Genomic DNA, 17,902 nt, shown 5'->3' with positions numbered 1-17,902 from the left:
CTTTGTCTTGTTTTCATGCCTGGTGTGGACTCTCCCCAAGGCATGTACTGTAAGAAAGCAGAACCACTAACACACAAACTAGAAAATTAGTCTTCCAGGACAAAATTAATAGAAGGGAAAAAGGTGATGACCTTCACTGTCAGAAACATTTGCTGTTTTTTTATCTGTAGAAAATGCTACATCAAAAATGTTATTGTAATGAACCGATACTTAGAGTGGAATTGTAAAAGTGGACTGTGGGTTGAGAGATGACTCCTAAAGCCGGGATAGGTGAGTTGATGTGCTGCAGGCAGGCATAGCAGAGTCCTGAATTGTAGTCGAGAAACAAACACAGTTCAGAGCCGGAGAGACACGGCGAAGGGAATATGTGAAAACCGAGGTCCAACAAAGCAGAGCATGCATGTAGCCAAGTAGAAGACGAGGGACATCCGATGCTAGAGTGGAGACAAGCTGGGTCAAGAGTCCAAACAAAGCGTAGACAAAGCTAGGGAATACAGCAGAAGCTCAGAGTGAAACTACAACACAGCGCCAAGCTCTGCTTGGTCAGATCTAAAACGGTTGGCCACACCAGGAGGAAGGGGCTGACATGATCACTGACAGGTGAAGCGAGCTTCCTGTCTAATTGTGTTTCCATGGCAACCGGCCTGATTGCCAGGTGGAAAAGGCGTGACCAGCTACTACCATACAACTAAGGTACTCCACACCACAAGTAGGTCACTGCGTCAGCATGCGTAGGCTGCAAAGGAACAAGTAAAGGTTTATTCCATGCTGAAAAGAGAAGAAAGGAAACACAACGTTTTGGCTGTGGAGTATTCTTCGGGTGTCAAGGACGTGCAAGACATTTATAGAAGAAAACACCCCATTATTTGCTTTGCTTCTTTATTTTTGTAACAATAACAATAGTTACTTTCTCAAAATGAAAATCACAAAAAACATTTCCCCCTTAGTAAGAACTGATGATCTACATAGCGCCCTTAAAGAAATGGTGGTGGGTTTCTTATTGCTTCAGAAAAACACTTTAAATTAAAATGCACACTATAATTTCCTCTGGCCACCTTAAGTATATTTATTACCTTTCCTCTTAGTTTGAATTAAACAAAGCCTACAGCCTCCACTGTACTTCCCAACAGTGTTTAACAAGTGCAGATCTTATCCCTTTCCTCGTGTCCATAAGTAATTAACATCAAACTTACAGTCATATACTACTGCAGTCTGTTTGATGTAAATTTAATAAGTATTGATACAAATATACATGCAGTAATTATGGCATATGGATTTGCAATTCTTTTTTCATCCAGTCCCTGTTTTTACAGAGATATAAATTTAATTAAAATTGCAATGGCTCATCTCACTTCCCCATTCAAGACTAATTGGAAAGCAGAAATTATACTTCAGGAGAGGGAGAGCTATATCATTAATCAGTCTGTCTGCGCTCGACACATTACAATAGGGTCCTATAATTTAATTTCACTTCACTGGCACTCTATTTTCTGTTTCTAGTAGTAGTTATCCTTGCTATTTGAAGGCATTAAAAGTGATTCATGCTTCCATTATGCCTTTTAGTTGACGTAAGACATACGAAAACTTTAGCCAGATAAATAGTTTGATCACCAATGACCTGGGGTGAGGAAATTAGTGGGGTACCGCTGGGATCCCTTTCAGGACTGAGGCACTTCCTAATCTATATCCATCATTCAAAATCTAGTGCAGTCAGTAAATCTTTCAAACTCTTAGGTGACACAAAAATAGGTGGAGTCTCAAATAATGCTGCAGCAGCACAAGCAATTCAAGAGGACTTGTTCAGGGAAAATTAAACTTTGGACAGATACAGTACCTGGAAATTTAACAAGGAAAAATACATGGCATTATATGGAGGAATGGAGTATGTGTACAGTATTTCAGGTATCTCATGGGTGTTACTGATCCAGGAATGGTAATACAGAGTATCAGAAGGATATGGGAGTCCATTCTGACTTAATACTTTCTTTACCTCGTTGTTGAGAGGAATCTGTAAGTAAGGGCAATAAAACAATAGAACACATCAAGATTGCAAAATTTAAATCACCAAATACATTTAAAATTCAACTTTAAATTTCTGTCACAAAAACACTATGTTCGATCTCTGACAGGTTTAGTCAGATAAAGAGCTCTGCTGGAATAGAAGCCAGCCAGTGTGTGAGGCTTCCAGTAGCTGGGATAGAGGGGCACTGGTGCAGATGAAAATGAAACCAAACTCCAAAAATGAACAGGATGTTCTAGTCATAGAAAGAAGTTCTATAGATTCAAACAAAACTTAAACACAGTATGTTCTGGGGCACTGCTACAGAAAAAGGAGAAAGAGGAATAAAAAAATCATCCGTTGCACTTTGATGAATGTAAAATAATATAAAAATCCTTTATTTTGACATGACATGATTTTTTTTTCCAACAGCCCTGAAACAGATTGTGCCTGATGGTGAATAAAATCAGTTCATTAAAATTTACTGCAGCAAATTAAGATCAACTCATCTTTTCCCACAGAATCATGCTTACAAACTGTATATCCAAGCATTGTGCTTCAGGAGCTTTGAGCTTTAAGAGTGGGTTTAAAATAAGCTCTGGATTTAATGTTCAGTATGAGACAAATTTATACTGTAAATGTACACTGTGTGTAAACTGCAGATTAAAAGGGTATTTTCCTATAATTTCCTTTACATTAGCATGCTTAAGGGAAATCCTATATAAGCATTGATTGTAGTTTTCCTTATTACAATTATGTTATTAAACAGCTCTCAGGCTCTTATGCATTAATTTAATAAATCTCTTCCTAGCCGTTTTGTAAAATGATTTGCCTGAGGGTAGAAGGCTTATTGCCTTAATTAAGAAGACATTCAGCTTCATTTCCAGTGTGTGCTTATAAATGGCCTTAGAGGGGCAAAGAAGAAATTGCTGTCATCTTAAGTTATCAAAGTCTTGGAGGTAAGTGGCTTTAGCAGTGGAAAGTAGCAGTAGCTTGTGTCAAGCGCTTGACCATCTTTGAGCTCTGTCTAGGTACCTAGTCATAGATGAGAAGGAACTGATGTAATAGCAACTTCATGCTTTCTGCAGAAAACATCAAATGCATTTCATCAGCCACAAAAAGCCCACAGTTTGTTTTAGGGGCCAAAGAATATACTGTACCTACTGCATCATTGATCCACTCTAAGGAGTTAGAAAGAGATCATTTTTTGGCAAAGCAGTGGCCAGGAAACCTTGAAATCAATAACTTGAAATCTTTACCAAATAAAGTAAACATGATTAGAACAGGTTTAGCCTAAGGGAAACAAATGAACAAGCCTGTGCATACTGTATTTGTGAAACATGTGACAATGCACAATGGTTCATGATTGCTGTGCATTTTTTTTTGCTGAACATGTTGCCTATTTTAGGTCTCTCTAATCCACAAAGCTTACACACTCAGATTGCTGTCCTAGTTATTTTGGAAGAGGAATGATCACTGATCATGACTTCACCAGGAATAATTGTGTGCTAGTGTTTTGTAATTAAAATGAAAAAAGATCAGTGGATCCTCAATAGGCAAACTAAATAAAACAAAATCCTAGAGGTTTAATATTTAAATATTTTAATGATGATTATTAAAACTGATCCATCAGAAATGACTGTTGTCTGATACCATTTTCTTTTTATCCTTCACACAACTCGGCCTTATTTTCTGCTTTGATGGTTTTATGGTAAACAAGCTGCTAAATGTAATTTTGTCTGTATGGAGTCATTCAGGCCCTTCTCTGAATGTGACTTTTAAATTTTGTAGACAAAAACAATGGCTTTGATTGCCTTCTGATTTTGACATAGCCTCCTCCTTGTTTTAACATTACTGTATGTCACTTCTCACTCACTGTGTCCTCAGAAAGATACAATTCAAGCTGATCAACCCTGCCCTCAATTAATGTACAGTATAAACAAACATTTCCTCTAATCTGCTTCACTACACTGCAAATATTATTTGACATTCTCAGACCTCACCCATATGTGAAAACTGAAAGATATCTTTAAGTAGTAATAACTTCGGTCAAACCTGTTAGTCCTTTTATTTCTGTTGATGTGAGCTCTGACTGATATGTCCTCAAGTCTGTGGTAATGGAACTGAGGAAAACAGCTAAATAGCTTGCTAGACCATCACTGGAGCCAATTAAATATTGATATTATTGTTTTACAGCATTTGGATCGACAGCTATGTTTTCGTTAGATTATAATGTGAAGAATGCCATGATGGGAATACCTACTAAGTGCTTGGAATGGGTCTGGTAATAAATAGGTACATTATATCACCATTTGTCAAAATACTTTTATAAATACTGATACTTTTCAGACTGTTTTAACTAAAAGCATCACTAGCATTTTTGTTCTCATTTAACTGATCATGCATTCATTTTTTTTACTATGGCATGCAAAGCAATGAAAAATTGCGTTTATAACACAACTCCACTATGTCTAAACTTAAAGCAGATGTGTCTGCATAATAGCATAATTATTAGGTCTTAAGCAACGCATCCACTTTGCGTCTGGGCAGGGGCAACATTGACATTGACCTGTTTTTGGACTGAACAGTAAACTCTCTGCTACATCTGGCTTTCCTGTTTACTACTGTTTTTGTGCAATATAAGCCAGGGACTTGGGCAATACATTTATATTTATACTTATATTGTGCAATACAACTTTTTGTGTACTGTTCTGGTTTGTTCATTGTATGTTCTGGACTGTGAGTAACTCTTCTTAGTGCACTTCTCACTGTACTGATTGTAATGTATGCATTGTATTATTATTATTGTATCATGCGTTACACAGTGCTGTGTTGACTGTGTTAAGCTGCTGTTGCACTGCAATTTCCCTCAGGGGATCAATAAAGTATCTATCTATCTTAAGAGCTGAATTGGAATTAAAACCTGCTGCCATATACTGTAGGCCAACTCCAGCTGAACACATCTTTCAAAAACTCTGCATTTGTACGTACAGAAATTAAAAATCTCCAGTTACGTTAAAGTTTCTGATTTTACTGATAATGTGAGGCAAAGGCAGGGACAACAGAATGAACAGATTTTAATACTATACAATGACCTGTTTATATTTGACCTGTCACTTCCTCATTACACTCACAACATGATCGGTTTTCTTACAGTGCGAAATGAAACACAAAGGTTTCAGCAAAATCCTGACATTCCTATACGACCTAACCTTGGGGATGATACCAAGGGGTGAGATTTTGTCTCCCCCAAATGTCCCTTAGCCCCCACTACCCCAATATAATCCCCATACCATCATGAGACATGCCGTCCCTGAAAAATAAAAAGCAACAACAATGCCCTCCACCCCATAGCAAACCAGCTGACAATACCATGCACAACTATAAAGCAAATAAAAAAGATGTAAAGATGTAACAAATGACAAATCAATCACGCAAAGGACCTACTGTATAGTATACGAGGAAGAGAATAAGATGTGGCTTCATTAAGAGCCTTCCGTTCTGTTTTCCAATAATATGAAACTGTTTGTGGCAACTTTAGCCCAAATTTACTCTCAAGTAAGTAATGTCTTCAGTTTCTGGTCACCAGTTTCCACCTCCTAACAGTACATGACTTCTAAATTCAGATCTTGACCACTGAACATACAGTATACAGTATATTCAACCTTTTGAATCTTAGATATTGAGAAACCAATACTGCATAAAGATTGAGGCACAGGTAAAAATGTCTATTCTCTCTCAGTGTACAAATACAGTACAAGGAGCTGCACAGAATCTCATGTCTCTTCGAGGAAAATATAATTGCATCTCTCTTGTCTTTTTGCTTTTTGTTCGCATATGTTAACAACAATGGCAAACGGAACATTCCAGGAGTCGCAGATTACATTTCCTGAGTGTAAATTAGAAGCGACTGCAAATTTACAAATTGCAGGACGGGGTTTGTCACAGAAAAATCTATTTGTCTCGAACTGCAAAATCAGATAAATCACTGCAAACCCCAAAGGGTAATGAGACGATCATATCAGCACCTCAGCTGCTCTGGCGCAGCATTCATTAAATTATTCACAAGAAACAAAGAAAACTACTGTTGTGACATCACTGGGAAAATGTTCATTTTTAATATAGCATCTAAAGGTTAAAAATCAATGGGAATACAAGCAGTATAGATTCGTATACAGTCTCATGAGCCAAAACCTGTATTTCTGTGTTTTACGTCCTCATTAGGGAAACACTAAAATTCTGGCAGCGGTTCATAACGTATTATGTGGAGCATCTGTCTTTGGCGGTGATTGTCAGGATAAACCTCGTACGTGTTGCATTTAAACTGGTCTCTTTCAAGAAGTGCCATGTACGGTATATATTTTTATTACTATGCTTGACATATACATCATGTGTATTTTGATACACTTTGATTCAGTTATACTAAAGGAAAGAATAAACAAGAGACAAACTGTGGTGGTGATGTTAAGAGTTAAAACAATGAATATTAGAACCCATTAGTGAGGCTCATTAATTTAATTACAAGAGTCTCCTTCTCCTATCATTGTGGGATTGTCCATATGTCAGAGCTAGCAAATGCTTCATCAGTCCCTACATTTATGTCAAGGGAGGGTCATCCTGTTTATAACATCCTTGGTTTATGTACTAATCAGAAAAGGCATGCGGTGCTCTTTGTATTGGTACACTTGACTCCATACAGCCAAAGTTCTTGATATACCCAGGGCTCTCTTGAATAATTTTACCAGATCTGTGCAAGGAAATTAACATCACTTATGTTTTCCTTTTCCCACAAACACTAATTAAATGCATAGCAGCAGTCAAATGCTGTTAATTGTTGAATTACTAATCCAACACAACCAAATATTGCTTCAATGCAAAACGACACCACATTGAAATGGTGTCTTTTTTTAATTTTATAGGAAGTGCATAATCATCCAATGCGTACATTTTAAATTTAAAAATGGGAAAGATTAGTAACACTTGCTGTAAGGCACAGTCTATACTATTACACCATACAAAATGGGATGTTTTCATCCACACTACTGTCAGACATCACACCTCTGGATATATACAGTATAGAAAACAGTGTGCTGTACTTTCTTTCTCTCAGTACTGTATCCTCAACAGGGATATTGGAAAACAATCCCGTGTGTCAGACAGGACATTTCAAGCTCAGCATTCTGGGTTCCTGAATCCATGGTCAAGTGTAAACCAAAAACATGACATTCAGATTCCTCAATTTCTTGGACTGAAGTACCTGTGTACATGGACTACATTTTTAAAGCAAAATTACAAATATAATTTGTATCATCGTACAATTTTGCATCTACCATGTTCAGAATGATTTAATTGATTATTAGAATGATAAATTTGGGGGCGCAGTGCGGTGGCTCTGTGGCTCGAAGGTTGCCGGTTCGTATCCCACGGCCAGCAGAGGAATCCTACTCCGTTGGGCCCCTGAGCCAGGCCCTTCACCCCAACTGCTCCAGGGGCACCGTATAAATGGCTGACCCTGCGCTCTGACCCCAGGCTTCTCTCCCTGTCTGTGTGTCTCATGGAGAGCAAGCTGGGGTCTGTGAAAAGACAAATTCCTAATACAAGAAATTGTATACGGCTAATAAAGTGATCTGATCTTATCTTAAAAGAGCTGGTTACATCAAGATGCAGCAATGGTGCAGACTGAAGGGCAAATGTATTGAGTCCCCTGGAATACAGAAGTGGTAAGCAGTGAGTTTTGCCCTATGGTGTGTCTCAATAGCCTTTAAATCGTAGAAATAAATGAAGATTAGCTACAGTATGTGTGTACTAAGACTCACAGTGAATCTCACAAAACAGCAAAGCCCATGTGATCTTGAGCTATGTGTTCAGCTTGATTTCTCCTTATTTGGTATTGTCCACATACTGTTTGGCACCAGACCAGAGGAAACGCTGTGCAGGGTTATAAATGTGTGCATACCTGCTGAGGAAACTCTGCGGTGCTTGTGTTGGCTCAATGACATTAGCAGCTTCCAGTAGTGTTTTGAATTACTTTTTAAGTGGCTGTGAACGTCCAGCATAACTGAAGGGATGACCTTCTGTGCTTATGGCATATAGTGTACAGTAAAACTTCAATGAAGATGATCTGCAGCAGGGTGAATGGCTCCCCATTAATAAAATCAGCCTGGCTATGTAGCGGATTGGCAGAAAACCTTTTCATACAGCCAAGTCTTTGGCATCATACTCTGAGAAGTGCTTTTTTATATTTTCTTTTATAATTAAACCATAAGGCGAAACAAAAGAGTTAAAAAGTGGCTTACATTTAAAAAGAATCCCATGTACTCTGGTGACATTAGCAGGATTTAAACAATAGGTTGTTTACAATCAGAACAATCTAGATATGGCATTCTATAAGCAAGCTCTGTTCAGATTTGCTCTGAGAAATGTACAGAACATTAGATTGCATGAGTGCATGCTCACATTGGTTGAATTGTCCTGGCTATCAATAAAACCTGTGTGATGGTGGTTTGCAATGTTTTGACAGTATAATCTGTTTTGCATCACATCCTTCTGCCTTCAATTCACCTTTAATTAATCATTATTAAAGGACTTCCCTGTTGCTCAAGTCTCCAGTAATTCATGTAATTCCATGTAACTCCAGTAATCTCCTCTGTCAGTGTTACTTCCGCTGAAGTTGATCTTGAGGGGCTCAACTGAAATGCAACCAACTGATTATTCATGAAGGACCACTGAAACTGTATCATCGCAATTTAACAATTAACTCTAATCCCACCATTTCCTGATTGGAATTAATATCCTTTGCCATCTGTTTGCATTCTGGCATTTTGGAACATGCTTTATAATGATAAGAAAATGAAATTTTTCAATGCCAAAACCTGACACATATAGAAGTCAAATGTCTTCAACTGTGCTTGCAAATAGTTGCGCTTTTCATTTTTTCATTTCATTTTAAGCAGTATATACAGCAGTAATAACATCAGTAACAGCATTAAAATGAATTGTATGGGATGTGTAATTGGTATCAACTCTGTGACTACTTAATATCTGAGCAACAGAACCTGCATTATCTTAATAGTAACCAACCTGACCTCTGCTGAATGAAAAAAAAACACTCCCTGTTTGAGTGTTTCATAAATCATCCCACCTGTGTCTGTTCATCAGAAATCGATTGAGATGTTTTGACAGAAATAAGGAATTGAACTTTTAATTTGAGGAGTGACAGTATATGCTGGGGTTCTTGGAAAAATATGCTTAAAGTTCTGTACTTTTGAAACCAGTGACTGAATGCAGAGACAGCAAAACAAACGTTTAGACAAGCATGAAGACCACTTTAAGGTGTGAATTAGCATCAGAGACTGACTACACAGCGCATGTGGAACACAAAACAGCAGATATTGAGGTTCCCCTTAGGAATAAGGTCCCAGCTCTCAAAGGACACTCTACTGGAATTTACAGAGTGAGGAAAGAGCTATGTTTCAGGTGAATTGCAGTTTCAGCACCACAGAAGAAAGAACAGCTCCCATCTTTCTCAAATCTATTGAGCCCTGAATCCTCAGTGAAACTTGTAGAATGGTTGCTTTTGGTGGTCTTGTTTTATCCATTATATGTCTTAGGAGCTTTGTGCAGAAGTCACACCTTTGTGGGTTTTTTTTAAGTTGCACATTTTGTAATCCTTAAAATTGAAAGTGAGAAGCAGCTTTTGCACTAGACTAAAACCGATATATTTGAGCATGTGCTCGTTTCCCCAAGCACTTTAATATGCTCCAACAGACATGGACCTCAAATCTCCATTTAAATGTCTAGCTAAAGAAGAACATTTGCTTTAAAAGCTTTTTCTGATTAGCTGTATCAATAGGGGGCTTTTGTTGTGGTCTTCAAAACCTGCCAGCACTGACAATTATAAATCAAATTGCATTGTAATGGTGTCCAAAATAAATGTGTGCTTAACAGTATTGTAAGCTAATGATTACAGCTCTTTCAATGCTTTTTATAAAGGCAGCCTATAGTTACACTCATTCAGCAAGCTCCTTCTTACAGAAAAAAGCCAAATAAAATACACATCTTAAGAAGTCTGTTCTGTCAATACACATACACACAACATGTTCTCAAAGTTATCAATGTGCAAAGGTATGAGAAGAAAATATTAATCCTTTAAATATAGACCAATGCATAACCACAGGACAGAAAACTATTACATTGATAGCAACAACCACTTTAGCAATTTTTCAGAAATGTAACCATGAATGGTCATTAAACAGTGACGATATACTAAAACTCACCAGCATGGCTGTAAACTGAGTGGAATAGAAAGTCAAATGCAAACCCACCTGCTTTGCAAACGGTTGCAAAGGTGCATGAAATTAAGTAAGAGAAGGACCCCAAAACAGAATATAATTGCACTTGCAAACCTGCTACACACCAGCTTTTGAAATCTCAATCAAAGAAAGGATAGCTGGAAACATATGTATTATACACACCACAAATACATATGCAAAAGTCTTGGACATTCAGGATTTACCATAAAAGTATATGAGCATGAGTGATTCACTCAAAGCTTCCACTAGTGTTTTCTTCTACTATAATAACTCTGTGTTGCCATTTAGAGTAGCAATCTTATATTCACATTGATCAGAATCTTCACACATGTGATAACTCAAGTTAACTATACATAAGCAGGCAATATGAAGCCTTGTAGTTACTAATCAATCACATTTACTAATCAAATAGAATTCACTCACTGCCAGGTGTTCCTCACTGTTAATAGCTTTGATCCTTTCTACACACCCACCGCCCACAAAGGCCGCTTTGTTTTGTAGTGTAAAATACAGATCTTCCAGAATGAACTGTTGGACCTAATGGGTGAGCATGTCAACAGACCATCATCATCATCATCACTGAATTGCACTTCTGCATAAAAAAGCAAAAACACTGAGTGAAAGGAACAAGACAAGATGCAAAGCGATGAAGATGTTTACACAGTGGTGGGTAAAAAGGTAGGTGTATTAGATGGTGACATATCAAATGGAGTCATTAAATAGAGCCATTAACTAAGGTTTAAGAGGGAGACAAATCCCGATTGTCCTACCAATCACCTGTTATCACATTGCGATAAACACAAGAGCAGTTTTCCTCTCCTGCAATCGCTGCTCAGCCGGCTTCATCACGTCCAGCCCACTGCCTCGGTGTGAAGCCCTGTGGCTCACCTTAATCTGGGGCCAGAGTCTTCATCGTCAGTGCCAGATCACCCCTACAGCCAGGGGGTTAAAGACACACTACAGACATGCTACTGTAAATGCACTTATTATTGCAGGATAAAACGCTTCACTTATGCGTGTATACTGTAGATGGATGGATGCTTGCCTGTTATGCCTTCCGGCATTTAGGGCAGCAACATCCTGTTACTGTTTCCATAACATTACGTTTTTCACGCGACAGGGAGGTTAGCCCTGTGCCCAACCTCCAACATGGAGGAGCGCCCGACGTGGGACACAGACCCACTACCCCGAGATCATGAGTCTCGTGCTCGACCGGCAGAGCCAGCCGGGCCTACAGGACGTGTGTAGAGAGAACATGATTGATGGTCTATTTGTAGATACATACAGTGGGTGTTGAAAAGGTCCACAAGGCGAGATAAACAGAAGGAGGGTGGAAAAACCAAGAAAGTCAAGGGAGAAACAAACAAAGGCTGTTTCAAAACATCCCACACAGAAACACACGCAGTGGGGAAAGCAGAATTAACACCAGACTCGGAAGGGAAAGGGGAGAGCCCCCCTGCCAGCCCGTCGGTTTCCTGTCTGAGGGGCGCCGCTCTGCCCTTACCTTCCGTCAGGCCGAGGTGAATGCTCCAGTAGTTCTGCAGACACTGCAACTCCTTCTTCATCCCTCGCTTGCAGCGGCAGTCGTACAGCGGGCTCTCCTGGAGCACCTCCAGGGCGGCCTGGCACTCCTTGTTGGCCAGCATGGTGTTCCTGTCCCGGCCCGCCAGGCACTGGCGGAGGATCCGGTAGCGCGAGCTGCACTGGTGGTTGACATTGCAGAGGTCGCTGGCCTTCACGCAGTCCACCGGCGCCCTCCAGCCATGAGCCCCACTCCCAGACACGGCAGCAGAGCTGCCCACGCAGCGCACGGCTTCATCTGCGGACAGAGAAAGAAGGGTGACCGCCGTGGCCGTCACAGGTCTCGGGCCCCGCCTGACAGGCGTTGACCGCAGTTTCCGATGAAACACTCCTGGATCCATCCCCACTCGTTCTGACTTGGCGTTTCTGGTATTACAGTAAAGGCTGCAGAGCCTGACATCCTTATCATGGGCCTTTGCTGGCTTGACTCGAGTGGTTGGTCTTTTCTTGCATTTGTCTACAGACAGACGGACAGGATTATAGGGGCAGTGGAAGGATTCTGTCAGAAGGGCAGCCAGTACTGTGTTGTGCCGGTTTTGTTGTTTTTTGGATTACTGCTCTAACAGTGGAGGCACTTTGCACAATGAGAAATAACTGGTGTGCAGGTCATACGCTATTTGGATGAATTAACCTACCCATTGGCCTAGGCTTTCAAACCAATAAAACACAAAAACACGTTTTGGCAATGTATCTGCTTCACGTGTGTTTTCAGTCGTGTGTTCATCTGACAATTCTAAAAAAAAGAATGTAAATTCTATTTTAACGCGATTAATATTGGTAATATTTATTGGAGTTGATCGACACTGGCAGAATTGCGCTGTTTAAAAGCGTAATATGAATAGAAATACTAAGCAGGAAAAAAAGTCGAGGAGAGTTCCGGAGTTTATACCACGCACACTGGGGTATTGTAGCTCGCGTGGTGTTGCCCAGCGAGCGCCTCAGCGCGCGTTCGTGGAGCCCCCGAGCCGGCGAGGTTAACAAACGGAGTCGCGGCACCATCATCAAGCGCAGAGGGCGTTAACACTCTGATTGATGCGACAATGATTCATTTTCAAAAGCGTGTTAATGATCAGAAAAATGCGCAATCATCTGGAAAAAAAAACCCACTTCTGTCCTATTCTACTTTGCGTCCTACCACCACTGATTTAGAGACGTACGCTACAATTAACAGACCGCTCGCGAACAGGAACAATCTGAACAAAATCAAAGGAAAGCATGATTAACCTAGCACTGATACTGATAATTATTAATAACACCATTTATTGCTGAACTCGATTCAAGGAAACTCAACACTTTCTCCAGCGGACATAGCAGAAAAATGCAAAGTGCAACAGATCCAGAAGCTACGATAAGCTAAACCACTCATTAAAAGCTTAGTAAAAAAAATAGGTCTTCAAGCCGTTTTACAAAATATCTACTGTACTGTGCTGTACATTCTCAGTGTCTCTACTCAACACACATAGTCAGTAGGTTTAACACGCTGTGCTGCATCTAAGAAAGCTCTATCGCCCCTTGTATGGAGCATTGTGTGGATTCAGCAGATCGAAGGCTAAAAGCTGTACTATACTGTGCGTATGTAGTAAATCCTTGAGGTAAGTCCTTGGCGCTACACCACTGAGAGCCTTACCCTGTACGCGAGCAAGAAGACCTTAAAGTCTACGATACATTTCACAGGGGGACAGTGTAATTTAAAGAGAAACTGTGTTAACGTTCAGGTGCTGCGCACGTAGTACATAAACTACAGAATTCTGGCCATACCGAAGCCAACTAATTACCCTAGAAGATACTATACCCCGGTAAGGCATTACAGCCGTCTAACGACTTATGTGAGATCTAAGGTTTCCACAGCGGGCTATAAAGGTATGGAAATGAGCATCGTCTTACAAGGCGTACAGCGTACAGTGTAGCCTTAGAGTTATGATTCCTGTGCATTCCAAAGCGGAACGGACAGCTCATGTCATGATTAAATGCAGTTTTGATAAAACTCTGATGGAGAAACAGTAAACAGTATATCACATATTTGTGTGTGTGTGTGTGTGTGTGGGGGGGGGGGGGTTGTTTCATTGGTTCAAATTAGAGTCAATGCAACTTGCGCATGAAGAACGAAATCTCTTGAAATATTTGCTGGGTCTTCGCTAAAGCTAACATTTAGTCGCGCTGCTGAAGTATTCAAGACCAAAATAAAAGCTCCAACAGTTGGACACGAGTGACACCTACAGGCTGCAGCGCAGGCGCTGCCAAATGGTACAGATTTTAATCTCTGAATGAAACACTCAATATGAGTTTAGCACCGTTTAATTTCGCAACCATAAAAGCAGAATTATAAATATAAACCGAGCAGTGCCGTTCATATTTCCCTCAGACCCAATGCTAAGCACAAAATGTGTATTCATTTTCGCTAAAAGAATTGTACATATTATTGAAATGACTGTACTACCTTTGAGTCTCGTGTTGTTTACTGGTTATAGGAACCAAACCTAACAAGATTATCCTGTCAATTCTTAGGCTGAGATACAGTAGCTAGTCCTCAAAGTAAACTAATTGTGTCGCTGACTAAAATAGACAACGAACAAGTACAATCTTGAAACTGGTTTATAATTGTTTGACAAAGTAACAACAAGGATATTTATGTCATAATAAGAGCCAGATTTAAATGCAGAGCAATAAAATGTTTCTATTCAATCAAAACAATTCTATTACTATATTATAAATATTATAAACGCACTTTCAAGAATTCCCTTGCACACATACAGTACTGTACACTTACACAGCGCACACTAAAGGGAGGAATCAGTGATATCGTTTTGCAAAAATGCTCCATTTTATATTATTTTGCCATAGCGATGGGAAAGCGGGTGTAATGAAAGCTGTCGTCCCGAATTAGCTGGATAGAGAAGAGGTGTCCAAGGTTTATTCCTTCGAAAGTGACGTTTCATACTCTGATAAACGTTCAGCAAATTAACCCTTATAACTAAATGACTTTCTGGATCACCAGCACGGTTCCAGTCGCCGCTCCGCTCTCTTTTCTCCGGCAGTGTTGTTTTTTCCGTTCGCCGGGAAGCGAAGGTGAAGCTGTAACTTCTGTTCGCGCTTCACAACAGGTTAGTGAAGGTTTCAATGAGAGACCAAGGAAGGTTGGCACAAGCCAGATTCCTTCTTTGTGATGATTTATTAAAAACTACTGCCAGTCCGGCACTTGTTTGGATTTTGTTTTTAGCCTAATTTTATTCACGGAAAGGCTTTTATAACATTATTCTTTCGGAAAGCGGGAAAACGCTAGCGCATCGAAGAGCTTTTCAATTGCCACAAAGTGTGCCAGACACACAAACCTCATTCGTATCGGCTCTTTCACAACCACACGTTAATATTTTTTTTACGCGATTGCTCAATTTCCTCCTTTCCGTTGGCATACGCTGCTAATGAAGGCATTCTTCACCGTGTCTCCCATAAATAAAGAGATTCAGCACCAAAAATGATTTTTGTGCATCATTTTGGCAAAGGCTGCGCGACAAAATTAAAAAAAAAGGAATAAATCTTCGCCAAAAAAATCACCTGACCGCAAATGTACGAGAATAAATAAAAATACAAGCTGAAAATAAAAAATATATATAAAAGACTGACCACATGCAGTTTTATTTGACTTTTTTGGACTAAGATCTACAGTATGTGTAACTGCCCTGTTTTTTGTTTTTTGGTAAACTCACGTTTTTTTTTTAAATTGAAATTAAGCGTTTGAACGAAGACAGCTACACTCACCTAATAAAAACAGGACGCTGAAAATATTCCTACAAATCATGATAAATCCAACAGGAATTCGAGCCAGGGAGCTGTAAACCAACGGAGCCCCTCTCGAGTTCTTCGCTCCTGACAGATTTATGAAAAATCTCCCCCTCGACTTGTTAGCACTCCAGTGCGATTCCAGCGGCGAGGGAATCTAAATATCCGAGCATGTCCCCGACATTGGTCTATAGGTGTGCTGGACACAACCCGCAGCCTCGGAATAATCCACAATTCTGGAAAACTTCTGGAAAAAAAATAAGAATAAGTTTGGAAGAATAAGGAAAAGGCAATCCAAGGTTTCCTGCGAGCTGCGCTTATTCACTACAGCGTAAAATAGGCAACATCCTTCGAAAGCCGGGCATTAGTTTTCCAAATCACGGCACAAAAACGGTATGATTTGTCAAATGAAGTAGTTATACAGGAGGTCCTCTTCCGTGTATCGCTTCTTCATCCAACTGTCTTCTTAAAATGAAAATCCAATCAGACGGATCCTGTTAGCCACCAACTTTGTACGCTGGGAGAAATCTACAGAAAAGAAGGCGTGTGGCGTACGGTATAAAGGGGGAAATGGTAACTTGATTTTCCCCTTTTCTTCTTATAGATCTCCGTCGTCAGAATTAAAGGATCGAACTGCCCCCTTAACGCATGTGAGTTAATCAAGTCGTTAATAGCTTTCAAGGGGCTATCTGGACGCGCCCCTGGTTTCGGAGAAACTACACAGCAAACAGGATTCCACAGCGAAAGCGAGGAGACTGGGGAGAGAACTCGCAACCATCAGTTTCCATAAACCAATGTGTAATCCTCGCACGCATCTTCGGAAGGGAAAACAAGATCATCGCACAGAAAAGAGAGGGTACGCTGCTGTCATGTTGCTTTTTTTCTCAAGCAGACTTTATTGTAAAACCAACACAGCAGAAGCCAAAACGGCAATCTGTTTAAAAGTGGGTAGCAAAACGGGGTGGGAAAAATGTTGGGTTTGTTTAAAGTCCGGATTCTGCGGCGTCAGTGTTCGACCTCTTTTTTTTTTTAGTAACCTGGATCTTTTTTTTTCCCCGTGTCTCTTTGCTGAAATGTGCTGCTTCAGCCCGCTCGGCTGCTCTGACCGTCAGACCCAACGCAGCGAGAGGCGTGCTTGCTTGCACTTCGCCAGCCAGTGACGAGTCCCCAAGTTCCCAAGCTGGGCGCTGCACGCAGAGACAGAAGCGAGAGAGGCGCTTTCAGCTCGGAGCGCCGTTGTCCGCTCCCGTCTCGAGCAGAAACTGTTCAAAGCACCCCCCAAAAACCCAATGCTGTCTCCCAACCAACAATCTTCAGCGTCTACACAGAGGAGGGAGGGTGGGTAGAAGATACAAAGTAGAGTGCAATCCCGAAATCTGTCAAGTCTGTGGCACACAGCGTGCGAGGTTTCTTTTTGTGTCAAGACAACCGGAAACTATGAATTATACCTTTAACAATTTCTAGTGCCCTTGCTGTACTATAGGCACCTTTCCAGTCTCTTTCGACTAACAGTGATAACGCAGTTACCTCACCTGTGTCTTGTCCCGCCCAGTTAGTTTAAGAGGTTAAATTAATCGATCAAACCAGGCGCATGTCTGCGTTTACCTGGGCACTTAAAGAACGAAAGATTTGTACTGTGCTGCATATAATAAAGCCCACGTTTCCTGCATACATCATTTGAGGTTCTGTTGTGTGTTTAGCCCGTATTTTAAAAGGGATTCCCAGCAGAGGTTGGCGAAAGAGATAAATCACCAGTCCGAATGATATTTTCAGAGCAAGTGAACTGCGGAGGCACACAGACTGAGCGAGTGCCTGGTGTGCTTGCAAGGGATAAACGGGCTGGGCACGTCACATAGGACTGCTGGAGGTATCGGCTAGCGTCTCCGTTTGGCATTTTGTCATTGCTAGAAACACAGACGCAAGCCAAAGCAATCCTTTTCACGAGACGAAGAAGAATCTCTCCACCCGCTCCCCGACAGAATCAGAAATTAGAAATAAGGGGAGGTTGACAATGATGGAGCGCCTTTTCAAACGTTTCAAAAGCATTCACCATTTGAAATATACCTCAAACAACCGCAACGTTTTATGACTGAATTCAGCATCCACCACATCTAGAAATGATGACACACGATACACAGCTTTCACCTTAAATTGACAAAAAAAACGCAATTGCGTCCTGTGATTGCTTAACATGGGTGAGTAGGCCTGCACCGGCCTTTTTAAATACAACGTT

At 40.5% G+C, this 17,902-nt stretch overlaps 1 protein-coding gene across 1 annotated transcript in view; it reads right to left on the bottom strand.

Annotated features, from left to right (window-relative positions):
- The window catches only part of gfra2b (GDNF family receptor alpha 2b), a 107,852-nt gene extending 90,861 nt beyond the window's left edge, over positions 1–16,991 (bottom strand). Inside the window, exons 1-2 of the mRNA XM_088907536.1 lie at positions 15,649–16,991; positions 11,816–12,130 (exon numbers count right to left, since the gene is read on the bottom strand). Coding sequence (XP_088763662.1) covers positions 11,816–12,130; positions 15,649–15,688 — 355 coding nt within the window. The 5' untranslated portion in view covers positions 15,689–16,991. The remainder of the gene's footprint in view (positions 1–11,815; positions 12,131–15,648) is intronic.
- Between the last annotated feature and the right edge of the window lie 911 nt (positions 16,992–17,902).

Source organism: Atractosteus spatula, chromosome 2 (genome assembly GCF_055471065.1).
Source record: "Atractosteus spatula isolate fAtrSpa1 chromosome 2, fAtrSpa1.hap1, whole genome shotgun sequence".
In the NCBI taxonomy this organism is placed as follows: Eukaryota; Metazoa; Chordata; class Actinopteri; order Semionotiformes; family Lepisosteidae; genus Atractosteus; species Atractosteus spatula.
Note: the sequence above shows the minus strand (reverse complement) of the source record. Positions and strands in the feature narration are given on the sequence as shown.